We start from the raw sequence: 24,730 nt of genomic DNA on the forward strand, positions 1-24,730 counted from the left end.
AGACAGCTTTGGTTGTGGTATCATTTATTTAAATTTAAAATTTAAAATATCGGTCATTTTGCTGCTGAATCTGGGACTTCTGTCCCAGGGCTTCTGCCAGTAGCTGCCTGTGGGAACGCCAAGTCTTCCAGTTTTTCTAGTCAGTCTAGAAAACCAATTTTCTTAAATATGGAAACTTCTAACTTTTAGCTAATTTAAAAACTGCAGAGGCTACACAAGAGCAGCCCAGGGGCAGCCAGCTTGTGCCTCTGCCTCTCCTTGCAAGGTCAATTTGGAATGGCCCAGGGCAGGTAAGGCATTCCAGAAGCTTCTCTACTCAGCACACTGTTTGGTGCCTTGCCTGGGGTGTTCAGAGCCAGGCGTGGGTGAAAGGTGAAGTGGTGAAGGAGTGAGGAGAAAGGCTTCCCAGAGAAGCCCGGCAGAGCATCTGGGCAGCAGATGAAGGGAGGGGGTGGCAGCCGGGGGTGGGGGGCACCCCACAGGGCACAGAAGCCTCCTGCACTCCATTCTCTTTATTTCTCTGCTGAGGACCACTCTTTGCCAACTTTCCCAGCAGAGCACACCTTCATGAAAGAGCTTGAGCCCAGCCACACTGAAGTGTAAGTAGCTACTGAATCATAACATAACTCTGCCTCCGGACAGTTGTCCTTCAGCAAAAGTTGTCTTTAGCAAAAGGCTGTGGGGTCAAAGTGCAAAGCTTTCATGGTAACAGCTCAAACTGACAAGTGAATGTCAGGAAGAGTGTGAGGTGATGGTCTTCACCAAGCCTATGAATTTGTGTGTCATCGTCATCACCATCATCATAATCACTGCTGTCATGATCACCACAATCATCACTATCATCACCATCATAACCATCACCGCCACCACTGTCACCTTCATCATCACTACCACCACCATCACCATGATCACCACCATCACCACCATCATCACATCATCGTCACTACCATCTCATCATCACCTTCATCATCACCATCATCACTACTTCCACCACCATCGTCATCACCATCATCATTACTACCATCTTATCCTCATCATCATCACCACCATCATCACCACCTTCATCATCATGACCAGCATCATCGTCATCAGCATCATCATTACTATCATCTTCATCATCATCACCACCGTCATCATAATCACTATCGTCATAATCACCACAACCATCATCACCATCATCACCATCATAACCATCATCACCATCATCATTACCACTGTCATCAACATCATCATCACTACCACCTCTTCATCATCATCACCTTCAACACTACCATCATCATCATCACTAACATCATCACCATCATCATCAACCCACAGTAATGACATCCCTTCTTAGCCTTGGGTGGAAGAAGGACATTTCCTGCTTCTTCCAGATCTACCATCCTCTCTGGTCCTGGAGAACATTCATGGGCCCCAAAGGTCTCTGCAGGGCCCACATCAGCCAAATGCTCAAAGCCTCCAGAGAGAGACACCAGAGAGTGAGCCTAGCCTGTCCATACTGGCCCTGAGTCGCCGAGCATCTGCTGAGTGCCAGGCTGGGGCTGGGTTCTGCACCTTCCTCTTCTAGCCACTGGCTGAGTCCCCAAAGCCAACCTCCCTTCCTTCCCTTGTTGCCCTCCATCTGGAGGACGTGGCCCCTGTGTCCACCTTGCTCTGCCTCCTCCTTCTGCCTCTCAACTGCTGCCTTAGTGGCTGCCCCAAACACTTTCACTGAACAAGCAAATGTCCATTGCACATGTCTGGATCCCACAAAGCAGGCGTCAGGTAGCCATCTTCCTTCTGCCAGCCCAGTGGTGCCACATTCAGTCCCCTTAGTTAAGGAAAGGGTTGAAGGGGCACCTGACACAGGCAGGCAATTGCATGCAGGAGCCTATCCATAGCAGAGCAGGCTGTGGCCTGAGGCTGTGTCGCATGTCATGGACTGTCAAGTTCAACAGGATCCCAACAGGCTCAGTGTGCTCAAGGCAGAATGGGTTGTTTGGATTATTAATGCAGTGATAAGTTTAAAACACATGTTTACCCTCTACAAAGACAGAGTGGAAGTCACCTTTTCCTTCTCAGCGTGGGGGGAGGGACACAGGCCCTGGAGGGAGTCAGAGGATGTGCGCTCTTGGTCCACCTCCTTGATGACTCGCCATGAGAGCCTGGAGCAGCCCTGAGCTTCTCCAGAGCACAGATTTGTTGGCTGTGCAGTGAGGAGGTCACACGGAGAGCATCCAGGGTTCCTCCAAGATGCAGCAAACCCCCAGCCAGTCTACTAGGACATATGTGTGATGCGTACTGACATGTCCCAGTGCTTTACAACATGAAAACCATCTCATCTCATGAGAAAAAGATGTGAAGGCAAAGTCCACTTTACAGATGAAGGAAATGACATTCAAAACAACTAAAGGCTGCCTAAAGCCACACAGACAGTCGATGGTGCAGCTGGACCCCCGACTCCCAGTTGTTTTCTTGCGATCCAGGCAGCTGCTGAAGGCAGGGAGGTGGAGGATTACTGAACACCATCTTCACCTCCTTAGTCTGACCTCCCTCTGGCCTAAAACTACATTCTCTAGATGCTATCTCTCTCCCTCCAAAGCAAAAGGGAGCATGCACTAAGATTTAGCAGCCCCTCACACCCTAGTGAGAATAATATCTCCACGCTGCATCTGACCATGAGTAGGTAGTGAAGTTGTGTAGCAAGGAGGGAAGAAGGCTGTCTGAGAAGGGCCAAGGGAGCTTCAGTGAACAGACAGGGTGGAGCCCAGAAAGGAAGATGCAAGATGCACTGTTCGACAATATTCCTTTTACAAGGACACAATTGAATTTTACATTTTTATGGGATGAATCAACACCCCACCCCATCATTGGTCTATTAAAGTCCTAACCCCCAGGATCTCAGAATATGATTGTATTTGGAGATTGGGACTTTAAAGAGGTAATTAAGGTGAAACAATGTCATTCAGGTGAGCCCTTATCTCATGTGACTAGTGTCCTTGTAAGAAAAGGAGATTAGAACACAGACATAGAGGGAAGACCATGTGAGGGTTCAGGGAGGAGGTGGTCGCCTACATTCTAAGGCGAGAGACGCAGAACACACCCCTGCTAGCACCGTGATCTTGCACAACTTAAAAGTTGAGTGTTATGTTGTATTTGGTGGACAAAACTGAGGACTTAAGCTGGGGACCCAGAATTTCAGAGGCCTGGGCTCCCCGTGAGAGGAGACATCATGAAGGGATGCCTAGACTTGGTACCCAGCCGGGCAGTGGGCTGCCCCAGAAGGTAGAGCGGCAGCACCACCCTAACTGGCCCGGTCTGCAGTTCGGCTGCGCACGTGTACCTGCTCCACGCTCCCTTGGTTCCTGGGTGTTTTCCAAGCTTGGTTCTGCAGCCTTGCTTCCTGGTGTCCTTCTAGTAAAGGCCCTTTCTGCTGAGTCATCCCAGTTGGTTTGCGTTGCCTGCTGCCAGGCTCTAGCTATTGGTCCGGTGCCCAGGAAGGGAGGTGGGGCTGGTCCCCTGGAAGCCGGCATGATCTTAAAAGGCACTTGTGTGGTGCATGCAGTCTTCAAGCAACGGACAGGGACTCTGTCTTCAGCGAGTGGGAGAGAAACCCGAGGGAGCCCTGGAGGAGTTCAGGGGACTCTGGGGGCTCCAGGCTGTCCAGTCCCAATCTCGCCATCCCAGGTGTCAGCCCCCGCCCTTTCTGATCTGGGCCCTGATGTTTGCTGGCCTGTGCAGGAAGGAGAGGAATTATACACCAGAGTAGCTGCTGAACCTGCCTAGTACAGACCTGGGGGTTGATCTGAGGGGGCAAAAGTGTAAGCAGGTTAGAGAGATCCATTGATATGAGAGCATCCGGCCATCACACAGAACTCAACATCCTGGAATGCGTCCTAGAATGATTCCTTCTGGAATGGCTCTGGGAAGCTTGAAACAAGCCGTGAACGGCCTAGTTTTTAAAGAGAATGACAATGGAAAGCAATGCCAGAACTTGCAAAGCAGACTGTGGAGGAAAGATCAAAGGCTCAGGGAAGGAGCCTGCAAGACCCACAGACACAGAAAACAATCTTGTGGTTACCAAAGGGGAAAGGTGGGAAGGGATAAAATAGGAGTATGGGATTAACAGATACACACTACTATGCATAAAATAGATAAACAACAAGAACCTACGGTATAGCACAGGGAACAATATTCAATATCTTGTAATAACCTATAAAGGAAAAGAATCTGAAAAAGAATATATATATAATGAAATCACTTTGCTGTACATCTAAAACTAACACAACATTGTAAGTCAACTATACTTCAATAAAAAACAAAACTAAGCAAAAAAGAATTGGTCAACTCTGCGATACTGGAAAACCCAGTATCTGACTCTGCTCCTTGGAAGGTCTGGAGGACACTTACCAAGATGGTAAGGAATTCACTGGTGGGGGGAGGTGCTGGCCACGTTAAGAAGCTCAGTGGAGGCTGTCCCCGGCAGGGCAGCCAGGGCTGGTGGTAGGAGGTGTGATCACAGAACGGGGCTCCTAGAAGCAGTGGGGGTGACAGACCCCTGGAACAGCAAGGGCCAGCAGCAGCCCTTATCTGCAGCCCTTGTTTCTTCAAGTGGGTGTGATGACCATAATTATTATAATGGGCTACAAGGTCAGAATGAGGGGGAAGGGGGTGACGTTCTATTTTCAGAGATCCATGCAATGGAGATGGCTTATAGCACAAGGTGTTCCTAGGGTCAAAACAGACGGGCAACCATCTAAGGTACTGCTGAACAGGCATAATCAAAAGTGTCAAAAATGGATTCACAAACAAATGTCTATCAGCTGGATAAACAAAATGTGGCATATCCATACAAAGAAATATTATTTGGCCATAAAAAGGAATGTCATACTGTCACATGCTACACAATGTGAAAGACACCTGTCATGAAAGGTTGCTTACTGTATAATTCCATTTGTATCAAATGCCCAGTATTCTGGCAAATACAGAGAGAAGTAGGTTAATCATTGCTGGGGGTGGTAAAGGGGGTGAATTGAGTCTGACTGCCAACAGGTACAGGGTTTCTTCTAGGGGTGATGGAAATGTTCTGGAATCAGATAGTGGCAATGGTTGCACAACCTTGTGAATTACTAAAAACCACTAAGTCGTACACTTTAAAATGGTGAATTGGATGTTGTATGGATTATATCTCAAGAAGAAAAGAGATGTATTCACAGAAGGCTATGGAAAGTCATGGTCTTCTGCCCATTTTCCAGACCTGAGCTGGTTTTCACATATAGACTCCATCAACGGAAGAGTCGGCTGAGTCCCACAGTGAGTGTAGACAGCAGTGATTCCTTCAGTCCTTCTCTGAAAGGGCCTGTGGCTGTCTCCCTGGGAACTGCATCCTGGGAAAGGGGATTAACCAGATTTGCAAGGGTGGTGGGATATGGTCCGGGGTGATACTGCTACTTGTAGTGCCATCAGGCCCTCCTGTTAGGGTGAGGGCACATGGGAGTCGGGTAACAAATGGATTCCTGGCTCAAATCCGTCACAGCGTGTTCACTGGGCCCAGGGAACCATCTGCTAATGGCCTGAGTTCTTGAATGTTTGACTAGAATGAGCTCACTTGTCAGTGGGCAGAACCCACAAATTGTTCCTTGTCCTGTAGAATAGGGGCTATGTGGGAAGGCCAAGTGGCAACCCTGGAACTGGCCCCCTCGAGGTAAGATACTAATTCAAAGACAACACTACATTGGGGGTGAGGTGGAAAGGAGGATTATCAGAGAGAAGCGCCACTCAAAAACTTAAAGACGGTGATACCCATCACCACCCCAGTTTAATTCACTAGTGTTTAATTTAATTGACTAGAATTTAAATCACTAGTATCTTCCCTGCAAAGACCACACAGGTCAGGTGGATGACGGTGGGCTACCGCAAACTGACCATGCAGTAGTCCAACCGCAGCCACTGTCCCCTATTGGAGTTTCTTTATTAAATCAGATTAATACAGCCTTCAGTCCATGGCCCGTAGCTATTGACCTGATGAGTTTCATCTTTTCCATACCCATCGGAAAGAGGACCAACTTGTATTCACGTGTGGTGAACAAAAGTAAACAGAGCTTTGCTCCAAGGCTGTGTTGATTTTCCTGTTCTCTATGATAATAAGTCTGCAGGTCAGGGACCATACTGTAAGAACTTTCTACAGAGCAGCACCCTGGTCTACTGTCTTGTGATACCAGGTCAACCAGACCTGAAGAGCAGGAAGTGACAAGTACCCTTGATGCCACGGCAAGACACGTGTTCTCTGGAGGGTGGGGGACCAACCCCACTAAGATTCAGGGGCCTGACCCATTTGTGGTGTTTTTCGGAACCCGGTTGTCTAGGGCATGACGGGTTACTCCTCCAAATAAAGGGAAAGTTATTGCACCTTAAACTTCCTACCTCTGAGGAAAAAGCACAATGCTTGGCAGGCCTTTTCGGGTTTTGGAGGCAGAATATTTCACACTTGGGAACTGCTCTGACCCATTTATCAGCTGGTGCAGAAGGTTTCTGGTTTGGAGGAGATATGAGGGGCTCTCAGAGCAAGAAGGGGCTGTGCAGGAGACAGACCATCGTGTGGACAGCTTTGATTCTTGGGCTACAAACCACCAGCAGTGGTCCAGATCCCATGGCATCCGCCTCTGTGCACTGACACCTGTCCCTCACCTTACACCGAAGCCCTCATGGGGGTTTTCATGATGAGTGGACCAAGGAGGAAAAAGCCCAAGCTTGTTTCATGATCGGGTCTGTTCCATGTGTCAGGGAGAGACAAAGGTGGACAACAACGGCTCGCAGCCCTCAGCAGGGGTGGCTGCAGCTGAGAGAGTCCTCCTCGTGGGCAGAGTGTCATGCAGGGCACCTGGCCATCCACTCTGTGTCCAGAAAGGTGCCCTGAGGTAAGGATATATATGGACTCATGGGCAGTGGGCACTTGCTTAGCTGACTGGTCAGGAGCCTGGAAGAAGTGAATTGGAAGGTCAGGGACAAGGAGACCTGGGAAGAGGCACGTGATTGGACAGACCAGGAGTGGGCAGAGCATGAGAAACTTTTCACCTAGGAGAGGCCTGACATAATCGTGTGGACAGGGTAACTTGGCCAATAGATTTCAGGCCTCCTCTGCCCTCCCACCTGGGTGATTGAGCAAAGGAGGACAGAGGATGGGGGGACTGGCCACATTGGGGGCCATGCACAGCTGATCCTCAATTATAATAAAATCTTGTATTTTTTTTTTTTTTTTTTGGCTGCGTTGGGTCTTCATTGCTGCACGCAAGCTTTCTCTAGTTGTGGTGAGCAGGGGCTGCTCTTTTTTGTGGTGCACAGGCTTCTCATTGCGGTGGCTTCTCTTGTTGCAGAGCACGGGCTCTAGGTGCACAGGCTTCGGTAGTTGCGGCACACAGGCTCAGTAGTTGTGGCATGTAGGCTCAGTAGTTGTAGCTTGCGGACTCTAGAGCACAGGCTCAGTAGTTGTGGAGCAAGGGCTTAGTTGCTCCACAGCATGTGGGATCTTCCTGGACCAGGGATCATACCCGTGTCCCCTGCATTGGCAGCAGATTCTTAACCACTGAGCCACCAGGGAAGTCCTGAATCTTGTATCATTATTACTTGACGCTCTTTGCTGCTAATAATGTTTTCATCAAAATACTCTCATCTGATAATAACATAATGACACCCCTTTCTGTGTATCTAAATACATGCACGTATCTTTTTTCCAGCCTTTCATTCTCAACTGTTCTGTAACGTTATGTTTTAGAAGTCTCTCATTAAAAAGCAAATAACTGTACTTTTAAAAACTAGTTATAGAATCTTTGTCTTTTAGCTGGAACATTTAGTATGTATATAGACAGAATAAAAAGTATTTAAAAGTATTTAAAGTACACATAGTAAAAGTATTTAAAGTATATATAAAGTATTTATATATATATTTAGTTAACATATATATAGTTGATATATAAAGTATTGATATACTTGAGTGTTAATTTAGCATGTAATTTTATGGTTTCTTTGTCTTCCATCTTTTCCCCCTTCTTTAAGAATGCTTTTTTGGGGGGCTTCCCTGGTGGCGCAGTGGTTGAGAGTCCACCTGCCGATGCAGGGGACACGGGTGCGTGCCCCGGTCCGGGAAGATCCCACATGCTGAGGAGCGGCTGGGCCCGTGAGCCATGGCCGCTGAGCCTGCGCGTCCGGAGCCTGTGCTCTGCAGCAGGAGAGGCCACAACGGTGAGAGGCCCGCATACCGCGAAAAAAAAAAAAAAGAATGCTTTTTTTTTTCGTTCATACCCTTGTTCTAATCTTTTAGTGAATACCTTAGAAATTATATCATGAATTCCTTTTGTAAAATTGAGGTATAATTGACATATAACGTTATATTAGTTTCAGGGGTAGAACGTAATGATTCAACATATGTATATATTATCAAATAATCACCATGGTAAATCTAGTTAACATCCATCATCACACATAGTTACCAATTTTTTCTTGTGATGAGAACTTTTAAGATCTACTCTCTTAGCAATTTTCAAATACACCACACAGCATGATTAACTACAGTCACCATGCAGTACATCATGTCCCCAGGACTTATTTATTTCATAACTGGAATTTTGTACTTTTTGACCCCCTTCACCCATCTCACCCACCATTTCACACTTCACCCATGAACTCTTAATATATAAAAATCTGAACTCAATATGTTTATGTTCCACCCAGCAGAACAAGGACCTTGGACACTTGAACTCCATGTAACTCATGCTTGACCTGTGTGTTTTCCTGTCTAGAACTTTAATTCTATTCTGATTTTCCCAATCCCACCAGGTATTATTCACACTGCTGGTAAAACCAATGGTTGTATTTATTTACCCTAACATGTCCTTTCTTCCACCTCAAGCCTCCATCTGAGATCTCTTTCATTCTCTTGAAATACATTTTTCAGAACTCCCTTCAATAAGAGTCATCTGGTAATAAACTCCCTCAGTCTTTATTTCACCTTCATTCTTGAAAGATCTTTCCCCTGAGTAGAAAATAATTAGTTTAGACAATTGTCCTATGAAATTCTTTTTCCACAGTAAATCGTACATAGTTGTCCAACAAGTAAGGCAGGGACAGAGAAAGAGGCAGAGACAGAGAGACAGAGAGCATGCTCCTGGTTGAAGCAGGGATGGGAGGTCCAGAACCTTCTTTGCTCAACCTGCCCCTCATCTCAATCAGCCTTGAGCACCTCCTGGAAATGCCAGAGAGCCCCAAGATACAGTTTGCAAATTATTAACCTAAAAACTTACAAATCAACATAAACTCTCCATTGCTTAGACCCTAAGGAAATCCAAAGGCCGGCACTGGTTGTGTCCATCCTGCCCTGTTCGGGGAAAAGACTCCCTGCGCCTGAGGCAGGGGCTCTTCTGACTTGAAGAGGCCATCGTGCTGTGGGGCATAAATGAATTCTTACATCCGTAGCAACCACAGGGGGCCATGAAGGTTGCATACTACTCAAAGGCTCCCTTCTGAGGAGGTAAGTGGGTCTGAAGTCTAGTGCATGACCTACTCTTCTGACTGGTCCTGGATTAGATTAGGTCCCCCCTCTTCTAATTCACATGAAGGTTCTATACAAGCCAACCGTGGCCCTATGACCAGGATGAAATGTCTTGATCACCACACCTGCCTTTCTGAGCTCACTGCCTGTACTCACTGGGCACTATAGACTTCACTGTAATTCTGACCCCAGGAAGGGGTGCCCTGGGTGGGGGACATAAGTGTCCAGACCTAGAAGGGAACCTTCCCATGGGCAAGTGAATTGGTCTCTGACTTATAGCCTTTATGTGTGCATGTGTCGGGGTTGGGGATTGACATCCCTGGACCCAGCAGGATTCCAGGAACTGAGGACCAGCCTTTGGCCCTGAAACCCCTGGAAGGCCCTTGGGAGATGCACCCAGGCTTTCAGTCGAGGTCTCCCACCCATCCTGGTATCTGTGTGGCCCTCCATTGCTGACTGGGAGCCAGTCTTAACTTTCTGTCCACCCCATCTTCCACTGCCCCAGTGATAAAGCCTGGGATGAAACACAGCCAACCAAAGAATGTGGCCGCCAGCAGCGTCTAATGCTCCCCTGGTCCCCGGGCCTGTGGTGATGGGAAAACACACATTGTTTGGGGGCGTTGCGGATACAGTACAGATTATTTTTAGCAGATTGTTCTGACTTAGTGAAAAACCTGAAAGATAGTGTTGATAATCATCCTTATTTTGGTGCCACAGATGGCACTGCTATAATTAGATGCTTGTTTCTGGGTGATTCTGCTGTTCCCATGAGAAGACACCTTGGCTGGTGCAGAAATACATCCCTGAAGGTTGTCTTTATTGTTCAGTTTGGGGCTTAATCTTTCACTCTTTACCCTTAAGTATTAACAACACTTGTGAGAAAAAGTAAATTATTCACACGTCTCTCAAGCTAATATTAGCCTGAGCATAAATGAGAGGGTTGGGTCCTCTTTGTTCTCTGATCCTAGTGACAACTGGGAATTATCCCCTGCTGCCCGCCCTCCTCCTCTGAGGTACTTCCTGGGCCCCCAGCCAAGCCAGGCTCCGTTACCTCCTTCCACCCTGCACTCTCTTTCATATCAGCATTTGTCATTTGTAATTGCAAATTTATCTGTGAGGTACTTGGATTAATGTCTGTCCCCTCCGCAGGACCATAAGCTCCACAGGGAAGAGACTGGAGCTCTATGCACTGTCCCCAGAGCCTAGGACGGGAACATCAGTGAAATGCCACTGCCAGAGTCAGGCGTGTGGGGAACCCACAGCCCCCAGCTCTCCTCACTGTCTCCCACCTGTGGGCTCACGGCACGGGCCTCTCTGCGCAGCGACAAGCAGTTAACAAAGCCACCCATCTTCGGGCAGAGGCATCATGGGATTTTCATGTGGAATGTGAATAAGATAAGGCTGAAAAGGGTGAAGCAGATGTGAGCTGATGATCCTACTACAGCAAGTCCCCTACATACGAACAAGTTCCCATCCGAGAGCGCATTCGTAAGTCCAGTTTGTTCGTAAGTCCAACAAAGTTAGCCTAGGTATCCAACTAACACAATCGGCTATATAGTACTGTACTGTAATAGGTTTATAATACTTTTCACACAAATGATACATAAAAAACAAGCAAACACAAAAAATAAAGAAAACATTTTTAATCTTACAGTACAGTACCTTGAAAAGTACAGTAGTACGGTACAACAGCTGGCATACAGGGGCACGTTTGCAACTTTGAAAGTTCGAAACTGGAAGGTTTGTATGTAGGGGACTTACTGTGTTAAAATTAGGTATGGGGCAGGGGGAGAGAGAGAATTGGAATTCCAGTAAGAGCGTCAGTTTCCTGGGAGCTGGTGTCTCCTTCAAGAGCTGGTCACAGCCACAGCCCGATCATTCACAGATCTTTCTCCGGCCACAGGCCTCTGTCTTCTGCTAACTCCTTTCATAACCATTGCACCCTGAGTTGGGGTCAGCACCATTGTCTAAAGCAGGATCAGTGTAAGCAAATAATAGATTTTCTCGAGAACATCTTATGAGGTGAAGCATCTAAACATTTCCCTTCCCACTGTCTAGTAGGAAGGATGGGCACTTTCCTCTGGGTATGGTGGTGCTGCTTTGGCATCGTTTTCAATCCCATGCATTTATTAAGAAGCATCATAGTGTCCAGTGTGGAGCCATGACTAACTCTTAGGCAACCCACATGGTAGCAAAACTGTGATGTGATAAAACAAGTTTCTGGAAAGCACAGAGCCTCCCATACAGTAGGTATCCAATCAGTACATCTCCCATTACCGCCCATGGAAGCAACCTCTAAGACAGCTCTCAGGATCGTGCCCCCCGGTGCTCATAACCTCATGCAGAATCCTCCCACACTGTGCCAGGGCCAACAGAACAGGGCAGAAGTGATGGTGTGACATTTCCGAGATTAGGTCATAAAAGGCACTGCAGCTTCCTCTGTGGTTGAGCTCTCTGTCCATCTCTGTCTCTGTGTCTCTGTCTCTGTGTCTCTCTCTGGGATCACTTGCTCTTGGAGAAGCCAGGTTGTGAGCAGCCCTCTGGAGATGCCCACGTCGTGAGGAGCTGAGGCCTCCCGCCAGCAGCCCCTTGAGCGAGCGACCTAGAAAGCAGATCCTCCAGCACCAGTCAAGCCTCCAGAGACCACTGCCAGGGAAACCTCATGAGGGTCCTTGAACTACAACACCCAGGGGGCTGCTCCCAGATTCCTCGCCCTCAGAACCTGTGTGCCATAATGCTGTTCATGTGTGTGGTCATCGTTTGTCACACAGAGAAGGTAACTCATACACTAGCCGGCTGCGCCTCTGTCTCCTGGCTCTGCTGAGTCAGCTGGGAGCTCCTCTCCCTCTTAGCAGTGTACCCGCCTTCCTTCTCCCCACTTCTCTCTCCTCACCAGCCTCCCCCTCCCGCTATAGCTGTCTGACCTTGGCTCAGCATTGATCATGACAGAGGGAAGGGCAAGGCTCCAGGGAAACCAGGGAACCTCATAGTTCTGACCCCTGGCCTGAGAAGGAAACTTGACCTTTCTCCCCTCTCCACACATGGCTCAGCCGCATTTTCTAACTCTTCCCAACACTGGAACTCTTCTCCCCTCCATCCTTCTCATCTCATTGCACGGGAGCCATGTCACCACTTACTTTCTTCAAACTGCCTGAGGACCATCACTCTCCTAGTCCAGTCCTGACCTCTTCCCTGCATCCCAGCACCAGTGGCCCGTATTCCTTGGAGGCAATGTTCCACCAACAAATCCAACGGCCGTAATTTGATGAGAGTTCCTGCAGAAAAGGGAAGGGAAGGTCTCCCACTGGCTGCTCAGGTCCAGGACTGCTCTACCCTGGGCACCGACCAGACAGAGGCCACTTCCATTGGATAAATGTCCCAATTTCCCAGAGTCTCCTGCACCCTCCAGCTGCTGACCCCTCCCCACTCCTGTCCCCACACCCGGTTCTGTAACACACCAGCTAAGACAGTGGGCCAGCTATGGGAGCCTCCTTCTCCTTTTCCGATTAAGTTTTCTTTTTTTTTTTTTTCCTTAATTTTTTGGCCACACCACGTGGCATGCGGGATCTAGTTCCCTGACCAGGGATCGAACCCACACCCCCTGCAGTGGAAGTGCAGAGTCTTAACCACCGGACCACCAGGGAAGTCCCAAGTTTTCAAGTCCCAGTTTTGAAAAACTGATCCCCACGTGTACTGCACAATCCAAATAGTTTAGGCTCATGATGAAATGCAGCTGTCCTTTGCCTCTCTCTCTCATCCCATAGTCCCACTCCCTAGCGGCCACGGCTTTTCTTCTTTTTTATTTGCTTCTGAAAAAACAAGGATATGTGCTTTTAAAAAATGTATTATATCTTGAAATTGCTTTTGACTATTATAATTGTGGAGGATTTGACACTTGTACTCCACTGTGCTCCCACTTTCCTCCCTCACCCATCATCCTAATGTATCTTTAGATCATAATTTTTGGTTAAATTAATAGTCAGTGTTTACATTACCAGGACTATTGCTCATTGCAGAGCCAAAAAGCATATGACCAGTATGTTCCTTTCTTATAATCCGCCCCTCCCACCACACTGGAGGTAAGTGCCTCCTTTCATTATTTTCAATCTCCTGATGGCTAACTTTCCCCCAAATGCTTCCATATTTCTGTCAAACTCCTATCAACTGTTGTTTCAAATGCTCTCACACATCAGGTAATCTAGCAGCTCTTCCTTCCCTGGAGGCCTCCCTCCCAGGCCATCTGACTTGGTGCTCAGATCTGAACAGTTGCTCTCTTGGTCTGTGGTACAAACTATTACCTTGGGGCTTCTCTTGGCCTCTCTGTTGGGCTAGGTGCCCTACTTCCTGTGCCCCATGTCCTCCTCTTTCTTGGTTTACATGCTTGTTTTGCTGGAGCACATCCTCTAGTATCTTTCTAAGAAAGGATATACAGAAAGTAAAAATTTAAAGATGTTGCACACCTAGCAATACTTTTATACTACCTCATCCTTGAAAGATAATTTGACTAGATGTAGAAATCTAGGTTGAAAATACTTTAAAAATTTCAAAGGCATCATTGTATTGTCTGTATCTTCCACTGCTGTGAACTCTAATGCCATTGTAATACTTAAACCTTTGTGTTTATCAAGCTGTACCCGCCCCACTCCCAACCCACCAGTTTGTAGGATTTTCCCTTTATTCCTGATGCTTTCAGATTTCATAATAACACACCCTGGTGTGGAATTTTAAGAGCTCCTTGTGCTGGCACTTGATGAGCTCTCTCTAGCTGGAGGCTCTCACCCTTCAGTTGGCAATTTTCTTGTATTGTTTCTTTTCTAATGTCTCGCCTTTGTTTTCTCTGCTCTCTCCTTTTGCAACTCCAATTAGTAGGACACTGAATCGTCTGGACCAACCTCTAGTTGTTTTTTCTTTCATATTGTCAATCTTTGTCTTTTTCTAGAGGTTTCCTCCACCCTACCTTCTACCTCATCTATTAGGAATCCTCTTTCTTGGGCTTTGATGACCCCTTCCTTACAGGATATTGATCCTGTCTCTTGGATGCAAATATCACTGAAAATATTATGATCGTTTCATTAAGAGCTTCTCTTCTGCTGCCTTCTCTCTAATTCCTCTGAGTGCATTTTTTCTGTTTGGCTTCATGCTGGCAGCTTCATTCACATATTCAGGGATCCTGGGCAACCTGTTCATAGTCAAGAGAGCAACACTAAAGTGCTCTTCGAAGATTTGTTGGGAGGAGGGAGTTTTAGGCTGGTGGGTAAAGCAGATTTCTTTGTTGAGCAACCTCACAGGTAAGCATTTTCAGGTCTCTACTCTAGGGACATGTGCCCACCCTGGAGTGCAGAGGTCATGCTGCTCTCTTCCTGGGGTAGAGTTGGGAAGGTGCTTTTGTGAGTGCTCTTAGTGTGAAGTCTTTCTTCTTATACCCCAGCTCTTTTCAGTCCAGAATCGCAGCCCACCTTCTTCTGTCCTTGGGGTCCCTGAGCCCAGAGCCACCCTTCTCCAATTTCTCCAAAGAACAAACTTCCAGGCTTGTCTGGAGATTGCAGTGGAGGAACACTGGGGTCCCACTGGCTTCCTAGACAGAGTTTGGATCAACTCCTTTTTTTGCCTTGACCACCCCTATGTCATCCCACTCCTGTAGTGCCAGCTGCCTCCCCCTGCCCGGGCTCCTAGGTTCCAGAGTGGACGAGTGGACGGGCCTGATTCTTGGCCGTAGACCCCACCCCCACCCCCATAGGTGCTCAGGTCCCAGCGTCCTCCTCTCGGCCCCACTTCTCTCACATCTCAATCTACTCATCAGGAAAATGGATGTAACTGTGGTTCCCTCCCCCGAGGTTGCTGCGAGGTAGAAATGAGGTCACGGTGGTGCCATCACCGTGATGGCAGCCCCTCGGGCAAGCTCTGTTCCCCAGTGCACATTCTGTTTTTCCCACACAGGCCCAGGAAGAGGAGCCACACCCAGGGATGATGTGAAGCACTCGCGCTGAGTGCACCGAGCCAGGGAACGCTGTCCCCTCCACACGTCCCCGCCCCTGCCCGTCCACGCAGCTGAGTGTGCCAAGAAAGGATGCTGCACTGGCTGTTTCACAGCCTCCCCAAAGGCTGCTCTCAGCCCCCTCCCTCCATACCCACGGACAGAAACATGAGCAAATGCAAAATAACAATGGTAATAACGTGAGCTGGCAGCTGAGACCTGTACGGATAATGACAGTTTGAAAGAAGGATGAGCAGGCTCTATGCCATCTACCCACCTACTTTTCAAATTACCTTCTCCAACCTTTGAAAAGATGTCTGACTTTAGGAGGAATAATTGCCAGAGTAGGAAAGATGTGTGTGTTCACCATGCAAGGGAAGGTGAGCCTCGCAGAGCAGCCCTTGCTCTGTGCTTTTGGTGGTTTAACCTGTCTGCTGCAGCAGGCTCCTGGAAGAGGGCGGGCCCAGGGGGCAGCAACAGGAAATGCTGAGGGATGTCGCAGGGCCCGGGCCTGCTGCTGTGACCCAGGTTGCCCCACCTCCTACCCCTCGCCAGGGCTGTCGGGGCAGGAAGCCTTGCCTGGAGCCTCCAATGCCTGGAGGCCTGGCCAGACACATGGACAGGCCCATCTCATTCCCACAGCTGTGCCCCTCAAATAGTATGTGGCCACGGTGGGTACACATATTTCAACTGTATTACAGAAAAGCCGTTAAACTTTGGGGTGGTTCATTTAACGACCTGGATATTGTCAGATGCTAATTTAGGAAAATACAAGCTTAATGTACATCATGTGGTAGAAGAAAAGCATTTGTTAGTTGCAGTGTCCTTCTCCTAAGGGAAAGGTGTGGTGGGTCTGAGACAGGCTGGGACCTGGGACCTGGGACCCTTTGCTGCAGTGTTTGCACCTGGACAAACGTCTGTCTCCTTTAGCAACAAAATACAAAGAAACTATAAGGGACTAAAAATAACTGCATGCATGCGCAGTGGGGGCAAATTCTGGGCAACAACATACAAAAAGACCAAAAACCCAACTGCCACTTCTGAAGGGTCAGGAGCAAAAGCAGGGTACTGTGCATGCGTCCTGCACACCACACCACCAAGGGGATGGGCAGACCGCCTAAGTCAACCCTCCAGCCGGAGCCCTGGACCCGCCCCTACCCTCACCCCATATAAGGAACCAGCTCGCCCCGCTTCGGGGAGCGAGCAAGCAAGGGACCCTGTTGTTTGTTCCCGCTCCCCGCTGCTGCAGCAGGGGCCCCAGTAAAGCCTTGCCTGAATTTCTTGCCTGGCCTCTGATCAATTTCTATTGATTAAGCAGGCCAAGAACCCTGGTCGGTAGCAGGTCTTTGCTCCCCAGCCAGGGGAATGAGTGGGGGAAGAAGGAGGAGAAGTGGGGTGAGAGGGGTGGAAATCTAAGGGAAGGTCCCTGAAGCCACTGGGACCCTGCCTAGGGTGAGAGGGCTCCCAGATTGCTGGTGACAAGGGAGCTGCAGGGAAGGGCGCCTTCTGGAAGGGATTCCTGGGCTGACTTGCTGCACCCTGGGGACGCAGAGCCCTCATAAGCACTCTTATGAATTAATTCCTGGTGGGGCAGGGAGTGAAAAAAGGCCGAATCCTGTTCTGAGTCGGCCCCATAAGAGCCCCACACTCAGGGTGCTGCCTCCATCTCGGAGCTCCACCTGTGTAGTGGACAACAGCCTTCCTGGCACATCAGTATGAACCCGCTTTGCATCTCAAGTGGACCTTGGCTCTGGCCAATCAGATTTGGGAACCCAGGAGCGAGGCTCCAGGTAACTGCTGGGGTTAGGGATGGTAAGAAAATAAGTCAATTGCAAAAGTGTCTGCAAGTCTGGCCGGCCCTTCCTGCTGGGGCTCTGACTGTGCTGTGTGTTGCCTTTCCAGGGCAGGTGATATGGACACCCACCCCCCACCCCTCACCCCATCCGCCACACCCCACCCCCAGCAGCAAGGCAGACCCCACTTCCGGCCCACAGCAGGCAACAGAGGAGCTGGGGCAGGAGGCCTCCCAAAGGCAAGGCTTTGATGGATAAAAGTCTGAAAATGCACTTCATGCCAGAGTGAAACTTTAAAACAAGATGAAGGAGAAGACAGTGGGAAATGGGTCTCCCACCACCTACCCCAGACCCCAGACCTCTTCTGTAGATGCCTTAGTCCTTTCAGGCTGCTGTAACAGAGTGCAGAGACTGGGTGGCTTAGAAACCATAGCATTTTATCTAGCACAGCTCTGGAGGCAGGAGATCAGGGTGTCAGTGTGCTTGGGTTCTGGTGAGGGCTCTCTTCCAATGGCAGATGGTGGCCTTTTCTCTGTGTCCTCATGTTGTGGAAAGAGAGTGAGAGAGCTCTCTGGAGCCCCTCTTATAAGGGCACTAATCCCATTCATGAGAGCTCCATCCTCATTACCTAATCATCTCCCATTAGCCCCACCTCGTAATAGCATCGTCACATTGGTGGTTTAGGATTTCAATATATGAATTTGGGTGGGGAACAAACATTTTGCCCATAACACCAATAAACACCAGAGGAACCCATGACACCAGTTTCCATGTTTTATGTATCCTTCCAGGAATTAATTTCTATGCTTCTACACACAGACACACACAGACACACACACACACACACACAAATGAAAGGATTCTACACACACTCTCTCTAGCTTCCTCTTTTTCATGAAGTATACTTTTATCTACTTTGAGGGTTGCTACATATCATAGACCTACACCATGTTTTATCTATCCTTCCAGGAACTAATTTCTATGCATGTACACACAGACACACACAGACACACACACACACACACACACACAAATGAAAGGATTCTACACACACTCTCTCTAGCTTCCTCTTTTTCATGAAGTATACTTTTATCTACTTTGAGGGTTGCTACATATCATAGACCTACATATACACCTTTTTAAAAAATGACTGATAATTCCATACTAGGGACATGCTATAATTTGATTAATATTATTATTGCTAGTATTTAGGTTGTTTCCACCCTTTTACAATCATAAGCAATGCTTCCATTAGCCTTGTGATAAACATCCTTGCACATGCATGTGAGAACACACACAGGACAAAGTCCGAAAGTGGGACTGCTGGGCTGGAACACACACGTCTATGGTTCTGACACATGTGCCCAAATACCCCACAGAGTTTGTCCTTCTGGCGCAGTGGTTATCAAATGTTCTCAAACTTGGCCAATCTGATTTAGGTCTAAAGTAAGTTTCCACAGATGTTTCAGCCTGCATCTCTCTCTTACTGTAAGTGAGATTAAGCCTCTTTTCAAATGTTTAGAAGCGTTTTCCTTTCCTGCGAAGGATTTCTATCCATTTTCCAATTCAGTTCTTGGGTGTTTTCCTTACTGATTTATAGCAGTCCTGTGCCTGTGACATAAATTGCATATATTATTATGCATATGATACTGTTTTCATATCATAGACATAAATATACCTCATTGTTTTAATGACTGCATGATAATTCCATTTTAGGGTTGTGCCATAATTTTATTCTCAGTCGATCTTTTTGCCTTTTTACTTTAATCAGATGCTTTCTGCCAGGCAGAAATATTTGGCTTTTATCTGGTATCAATTATGTTATTTATGGCCTAGGGTTTTGTAACATAAGCCTCCAATCCCCAGAGCCCCTTTTAAGGCACCACGGTGGCCAATGCATCTCCATGAAGCATTGTCCCCAAGATGGGAAAGTTGCCACCTAAAAAGGTGTCTGACCCACATGGAAGTGTCCCCAGACACTCTCCACCCCCTCCCGTCACAAGTGTGACCGTCTCAGAGCAGGGGCCCGGGTGGGTGGGAGGCCAGGTGGCGGGGTCCCACACACTCTTCTCCAAGGCAGGAAGTGCCCGAGGCTGCCCCAGCTTCCTGCCGCCTGGCCTTTCCTGCCCAGCTTTCTTCATCCTGGAGAAACACGGTCCCCTGGGCCGTCTTTGGCCCACGGGACACTGCCAGACATAGCAGTGAGCGGCTACTTTGTGCCAGGACCTGCCCTCCGGGTTGGGACTCTGCTGCCCGCTGCGGAGGTCAGTGGTCCACGGAGGGCGGGCTCCCGGCACCTTGTGAGGGCTCCACTCAGTAGCGGGAAGCAACGGCTTGCACTGAGCAGTGGGGGCTGCCCAGAACCCCAAGAGGGAAAGCCGACCAGAGGCAGGAGACAGCAGGTGAGGCAGGACTCGAGGACCAGAGCCGGGGCTGCTCCCCATCGCGGACTTGCTGCGGACACCCTGCCAAGCCGAGCGGGACGCCCCCGCACACCCGGGGGGCAGTGCCCGCCTAGGACCCCAGCGACCCCGACGCCTTCGGGGGACCGGCCAGGCTCTGCGGGGCTGGCGGGCTCGGGCTCCGGTTCTGACAATGCTGATTCTCGGTTTTCTCATCTATAAAAAGCGGGTGATGCTACGGCAGCCCCTGACATCGGTGAGGCGTGACCCACGCGAATCCTCGGATCAGTGAGCGCTGCTCAGTGAGTGTAGACGGAGGGCTGCGAGCTGGGCCCGCCCACCAGCCCAGTCAGGCACCACACACACGTACACACTCCACTCATCCGGAATCATATTTCCCTGGCATTTTACTATGTAATCCTCATTGCAATGCTTCGCAGATGGGGTACATCTCAGTCACAGATTTTAGCACGCCCTGCATGCACCTCCAGGATTTACCTGGGCCACAAGGTCCCGATACGCCCCCTCTCCTGGGGGACGCTCTAGGATTTGGAGTAAAAAGTCAAATCGCACCTGTTAACCCCCGGAAAGGTGAGTCCCTCGCCCCTCTCCCAGAGGTGGTGACAGGCATAGGTATATCAGGTGCTTGACAAACGCTGGCTTCCTTGGGACTGCCACTGCTTTCCCTGAAGAACCGCCCAACTGCATAGGATGCTGGCGTCCTTGTACAGTGACCACCATGTTCTCTGGGAGGCGGGGTGGGAGGGGGCTGGTGTTGCCCCTCAGGTGTCCCGCCAATCCCTCTGAGGCCCCAGCAAAGAGTTTGCATTTAGAAGGTCAGGAAGTGGTCCTTCTCACGGGGCTGCCTTGAATTATTTCAGCTGCACCAAGGTATTTCAAAGTCAGACCAAATAAACATTTGCATCTAAAAAAGGCAAAACAGGGTCATTTGAAATAGAGAAGAAAGCTTTCCCGTATCCGGAGGGTGAGGCCAGACTTTCCAGAGAAGCTGTGCAGGGTTTGCTTTGGTTTTGTGTGTTTGCCAAGGCACGGAGCTCCTCTTGCTTCAGGAGGAAAGTATTTTCTTTTAAATAAAATGTGAGCCGACCTAAGTTTCCTTCCCTGATTTGCTCAGTGGCTACCCCGGCCCCCTGCAGCTGTCGGGACCGAATCTTTAAAGGGTTTGCTTTTCCTGAGAAGGCAACCATGACCCACTGGGTGTTATCAAGCAGTCAGGCCAGGACGGGGAGGAAGGGCTGCTCCCAGGCTCCCCCTCGGCATCCCCCGCACGGGGTCAGACGCGACCCTCACCTGCCTCCTCCCTCTTCACGTTGGGCCCCGTGGCCAGGAGACACAGCCCCTCTTTTCCTGAAGAGTCTGGACCGAAACCAGTGTGGGAATCACCTTCTTTTCTTTTTTTCTAGCAATTATTCCCTCCCTCCCCCGGCTTAAACACATCTTCTCAGTTAAGCCTGAAGGGAGGGGACGTCTGCTACTACATTTGTGTGCTGCCTCCATCCCCACCCCCCATAGCATTTCCACCAATCTCCGAGCTCCTGGATGGCAACAGGCACAGAACACACCCTGGCCTCACCTGAGGTACAGATGCTCTCACACAGGTAGGTGTTGGCGTCTAAGCAGTCCACCCTCTGACCCTCACAGCCTCCCTGTCTCAGAGGAGCCTCTACACAGACCCCGGCCCCTCCCGCTCCTCCAGGACCCCTTGCTCATTCATTCATTCATTCAACCCTGCAGACACTGGGCTCAAGACGGCTCATTCATCACATCCAGGTACACCCCCCTCCTCAGATCCTGTGAAACAGCACAATAAATATAAAAACAAATACTTAGAAGCCCTGGAAAACTAGAAAAAGCGCCACCGGCAGACCAGGATGTGAGGGAATTTCCAGAAGAGAGAAAGCAGATGAGGTCAGATTAGTGGTGAAACCCAACATCGCCGAGGACCCACAAGGCTCGACCCCCCGTCTGGAAGTGAGGGCGCAGTGGCCGCGGAGAAGCGGCCAGACACGGACATCTATGGGGAGAGTTACCTCAAGGGCCGCCCAGGCAGCTGAGCTGGTGCCCCGCTTGCCCCTGGGATAAAGTCAGAGGGCAGCTTTAAAACACAACAGGGACCTGCAAGGGGCACCCCAGAGAGAGAGCAGGGCCGCCGTCCCATAACTGCAGTAAAATGAGAGACAGTATCCCCAAATCAGAGGCCCATGGAGGCACTCTGCCCTTTTGCTCACCCCCGTCTTCCTGTGCCCGGTGTCAGGGGTGCAGGCTTGCTGTGACCGGAGTGGACAGTCCCTTACAGAGGGGATGTTTACTTGTGTGATCCGTCAAGACCACAGTCCTCACACAGGCTACGTTCAGGACCCTCTTGCCAGTTTAAAAAGGCTTGAAGGCCCCATAGAGCTTTTACTTCTCTGGAGCAAACTTATTGATATTTACTGTAACAGAAGTGAAAATGAAGGAAAAGTTTAAATATTTATGCATTTATTAAAAAATGGTAATAAAGCCATCACACATTAACACAAATAACATTTCTGAAAATAGTTCTTTTCCTAAAAATAGTTTATTTAGTAAGAAGAGTGACACTTTTATATTTTTGTAAATCTCGCCAATGTCTGGCTTAACGGACAGCTGGATTTTCATATGTGTTTCTGATTTCAATCTGTTATGACACGGGAAAACTCTGCTGAACACTCATGAGAGAAAAATGTCTTTGTATTCCTATTAAATAGTTCTGAGTTTGTGGACTCCCCCCGAAAGAGTCTCAGGAACCCTCGGGGGTCCTCAGACCGCACTTTGAGAACCACTGTCCTGAGCCTCATTTACAAATGGGATGACAACTAAGAATCCCCACACATTTGAAGGAAATCCTCTTGTGATGGGTCTATTGATAAATTCTTTCAATTTCCTCTAAAAAGTATTAACTCATGTGGGCAGGTAAGTAAGTAGAGGTGATGGGTACTTAGATGGATGAACAAGGACTGAGCAGGCAGAGCCCTGGGTCACGAGGCTTCTCCAGGGTCCCCTGTGTGGCACCCAGGAGTGGGTGGGGGGTGGACCCTGGAGAAGGAGCGCCGCCCAGAGCCAGGCCCTGACATCTGGCATCACTACTCTCCTTCCTTCTCTGCGATTCGCTCCAGCAGGTCCTGGGGCCCAAGTTCTCCCAGCAGACACAGTCGGTGAACGGTGATCTCATCGAAAGATGCACAGCTTTCAGGAGGGTCCAGGATCGATGAACCTAGTTTAGTGGGAAGGGCGGCCCTAGGCGCTGTTGTGGGAAAGGGGGCTGGCTGACAGAAGGCGGGGGGCGGGGGTCAGGCACAAGGGGGGGTGCAGCATCCTGAGCCCTGGACCCCTTAGACCTAGCAGGCAGATGCACCCTTCACGCATTTCAACCTTTCCTCCAGGGCTGGCCTAGGGCCCGGGAAGGAGGCAGGGGTGCGGTCTCCGGCCTCCATCTTCCTCCCGCTCACCCCGCCTCCTCCCCCCTTCCCCCCTCCCGCCCCTCCCAATCCTCCTCCCCTTCTCCTCTCCCTTCCTCTTCCTTTCTTTCTCCTCCCCTCCGGCCCACTTGCTCCCGTCCTTCCCCTCCCCTCCCCCTCCTGTCCCTCCCCACCCTCCTCCGGCCCCCCTCCTTTATCCTCCTCTCCCCTCCCCCGTTCCCCTCCCGCGGCTCCTGCTCCCCGCGCCCCCGTCCCCGGCGGCAGAGGCGGGCGGGGCGGCCCCGGGTTCGGGCCCCGCCTGGCGGCTCGCACCTGCTCGGCGGCCGCGTGGATCTCCGCGGGTGGGCTGGCGGGAAAGTGGGTCAGCGCGGGGCCGCGGCGGCTGCTGCTGGGCTTGGGGGGCGCCCGGGGGCCGGAGGCCTCTGCCGGGGGAGAGCGGGAGGCGGCCGCGTGCGACGCCGAGGATGCGGGGCCGCTGCGCCCCTTCCGCCACGGAGTCCGCGCGGGGCCGGTGGAGCGCGACGGCCGGCGCAGCCGCCTCCCTCCGCGGTGCCGGGCCCGCGGCGCCCAGCACGCCCTCATGTCTTCCCACCCTGCCGGTCCTAGGGCCCCCGCTCCGGGACGTGGTCCCCGCCACCCCTCCCTGCCCCCTAGTGCCAGCCCCGGGCCTGCGCAGCCTGGAGCCCAGCCCTGGAGTGCTCCTCCGTGAGCATCTCTCCGACGCCCCTAGACCCCGGCCCTTCCGCCCACGTGTTCTGGGCCTGGGTCTGCCCCCGGGAAGCCCCCGAGAGCACCGATGCCCGGCGGCCCTCTCGTCGCTCCTCCCCGGGCGGTCCTCCTGCCCGTAGCCCCGCAGAGCGCTGCCCAGCCGCCAGCACCCCCGGCAGCCCTGGTGCGGCTGCCCCGTAGGCTGTGCCCCAGGCCCCGCTGCAGATCCAGGTCACTGTCCTGGGGCAAGGACCGGTCACGGGACCGTGGAGGTGACCCGGTCCTCCGGGCATCAGCCCCAGGGTCTCCCCCTAGCAATCTCCCACCCTCGGCAGACAGGCAGTGTCAAGGCCCTGCTGCGTCCTTGTAGGGCCGCCTGGTCCTGTACTCCCCATGAACTACGTAGGTGGGCCTCGGCGCTCTACCGTCTCCTCACACACTCTGAGCTCTCCCACCTTGGAGCTCCTCCTGGAGTCCTGGAAAGCCCTACCTAACCCTTGGTCACCTGACCAATGGGTCACCTTAGCCCAGAACCTTCCCCAAAGCCTCTCACCAGAATGCTGCTCCCTCCCCTGGTTTTTGCATCCTTCAGTAACCATGCGGGTCCAGGAGGCTGGCTTCTGAATGCCCAGTGGAGCTGAGCTGGAAGGGTCAGGATCTGCCACAGGCTCCTGGTGTGAGAAGACTTTGCTGTGGGAAGCCTGCATTAACAGCATCACCGAGATCGTGCCTGTCCTCTGTGGATTCAGCACCGCCCACAGTCGAGTCTGGGAAGACCCCTCATTAGTCTGTACCCAGGTCCCTGGAGCTCACCCGACTGGCCAACATTTGGTACCTCCCCCGCACCCCAGGCTCTTAGGGCTGACATTAGC

At 50.5% G+C, this 24,730-nt stretch overlaps 1 protein-coding gene across 3 annotated transcripts; it reads right to left on the minus strand.

The window, feature by feature from the left end:
• Positions 1 to 22,279: 22,279 nt before the first annotated feature.
• LOC114485081 (uncharacterized) lies at positions 22,280 to 23,832 on the minus strand. 3 transcript variants are annotated; one of them, XM_028485607.1, is made up of 2 exons: positions 23,463 to 23,832; positions 22,280 to 22,945 (listed from the first exon to the last, which is right to left on the minus strand). In XM_028485607.1, exons 1-2 carry the CDS (start codon positions 23,730 to 23,732, stop codon positions 22,670 to 22,672), a joined length of 546 nt encoding a protein of 181 aa, XP_028341408.1. In that variant the 5' UTR covers positions 23,733 to 23,832; the 3' UTR covers positions 22,280 to 22,669. The 3 variants fall into 3 exon arrangements, with proteins under 3 accessions (XP_028341408.1, XP_028341410.1, XP_028341409.1); XM_028485609.1 differs by having other exon boundaries at positions 22,280 to 22,975; XM_028485608.1 differs by having other exon boundaries at positions 22,280 to 22,997.
• Positions 23,833 to 24,730: the final 898 nt, after the last annotated feature.

Source organism: Physeter macrocephalus, unplaced genomic scaffold, assembly GCF_002837175.3.
Source record: "Physeter macrocephalus isolate SW-GA unplaced genomic scaffold, ASM283717v5 random_481, whole genome shotgun sequence".
NCBI lineage: Eukaryota > Metazoa > Chordata > Mammalia > Artiodactyla > Physeteridae > Physeter > Physeter macrocephalus.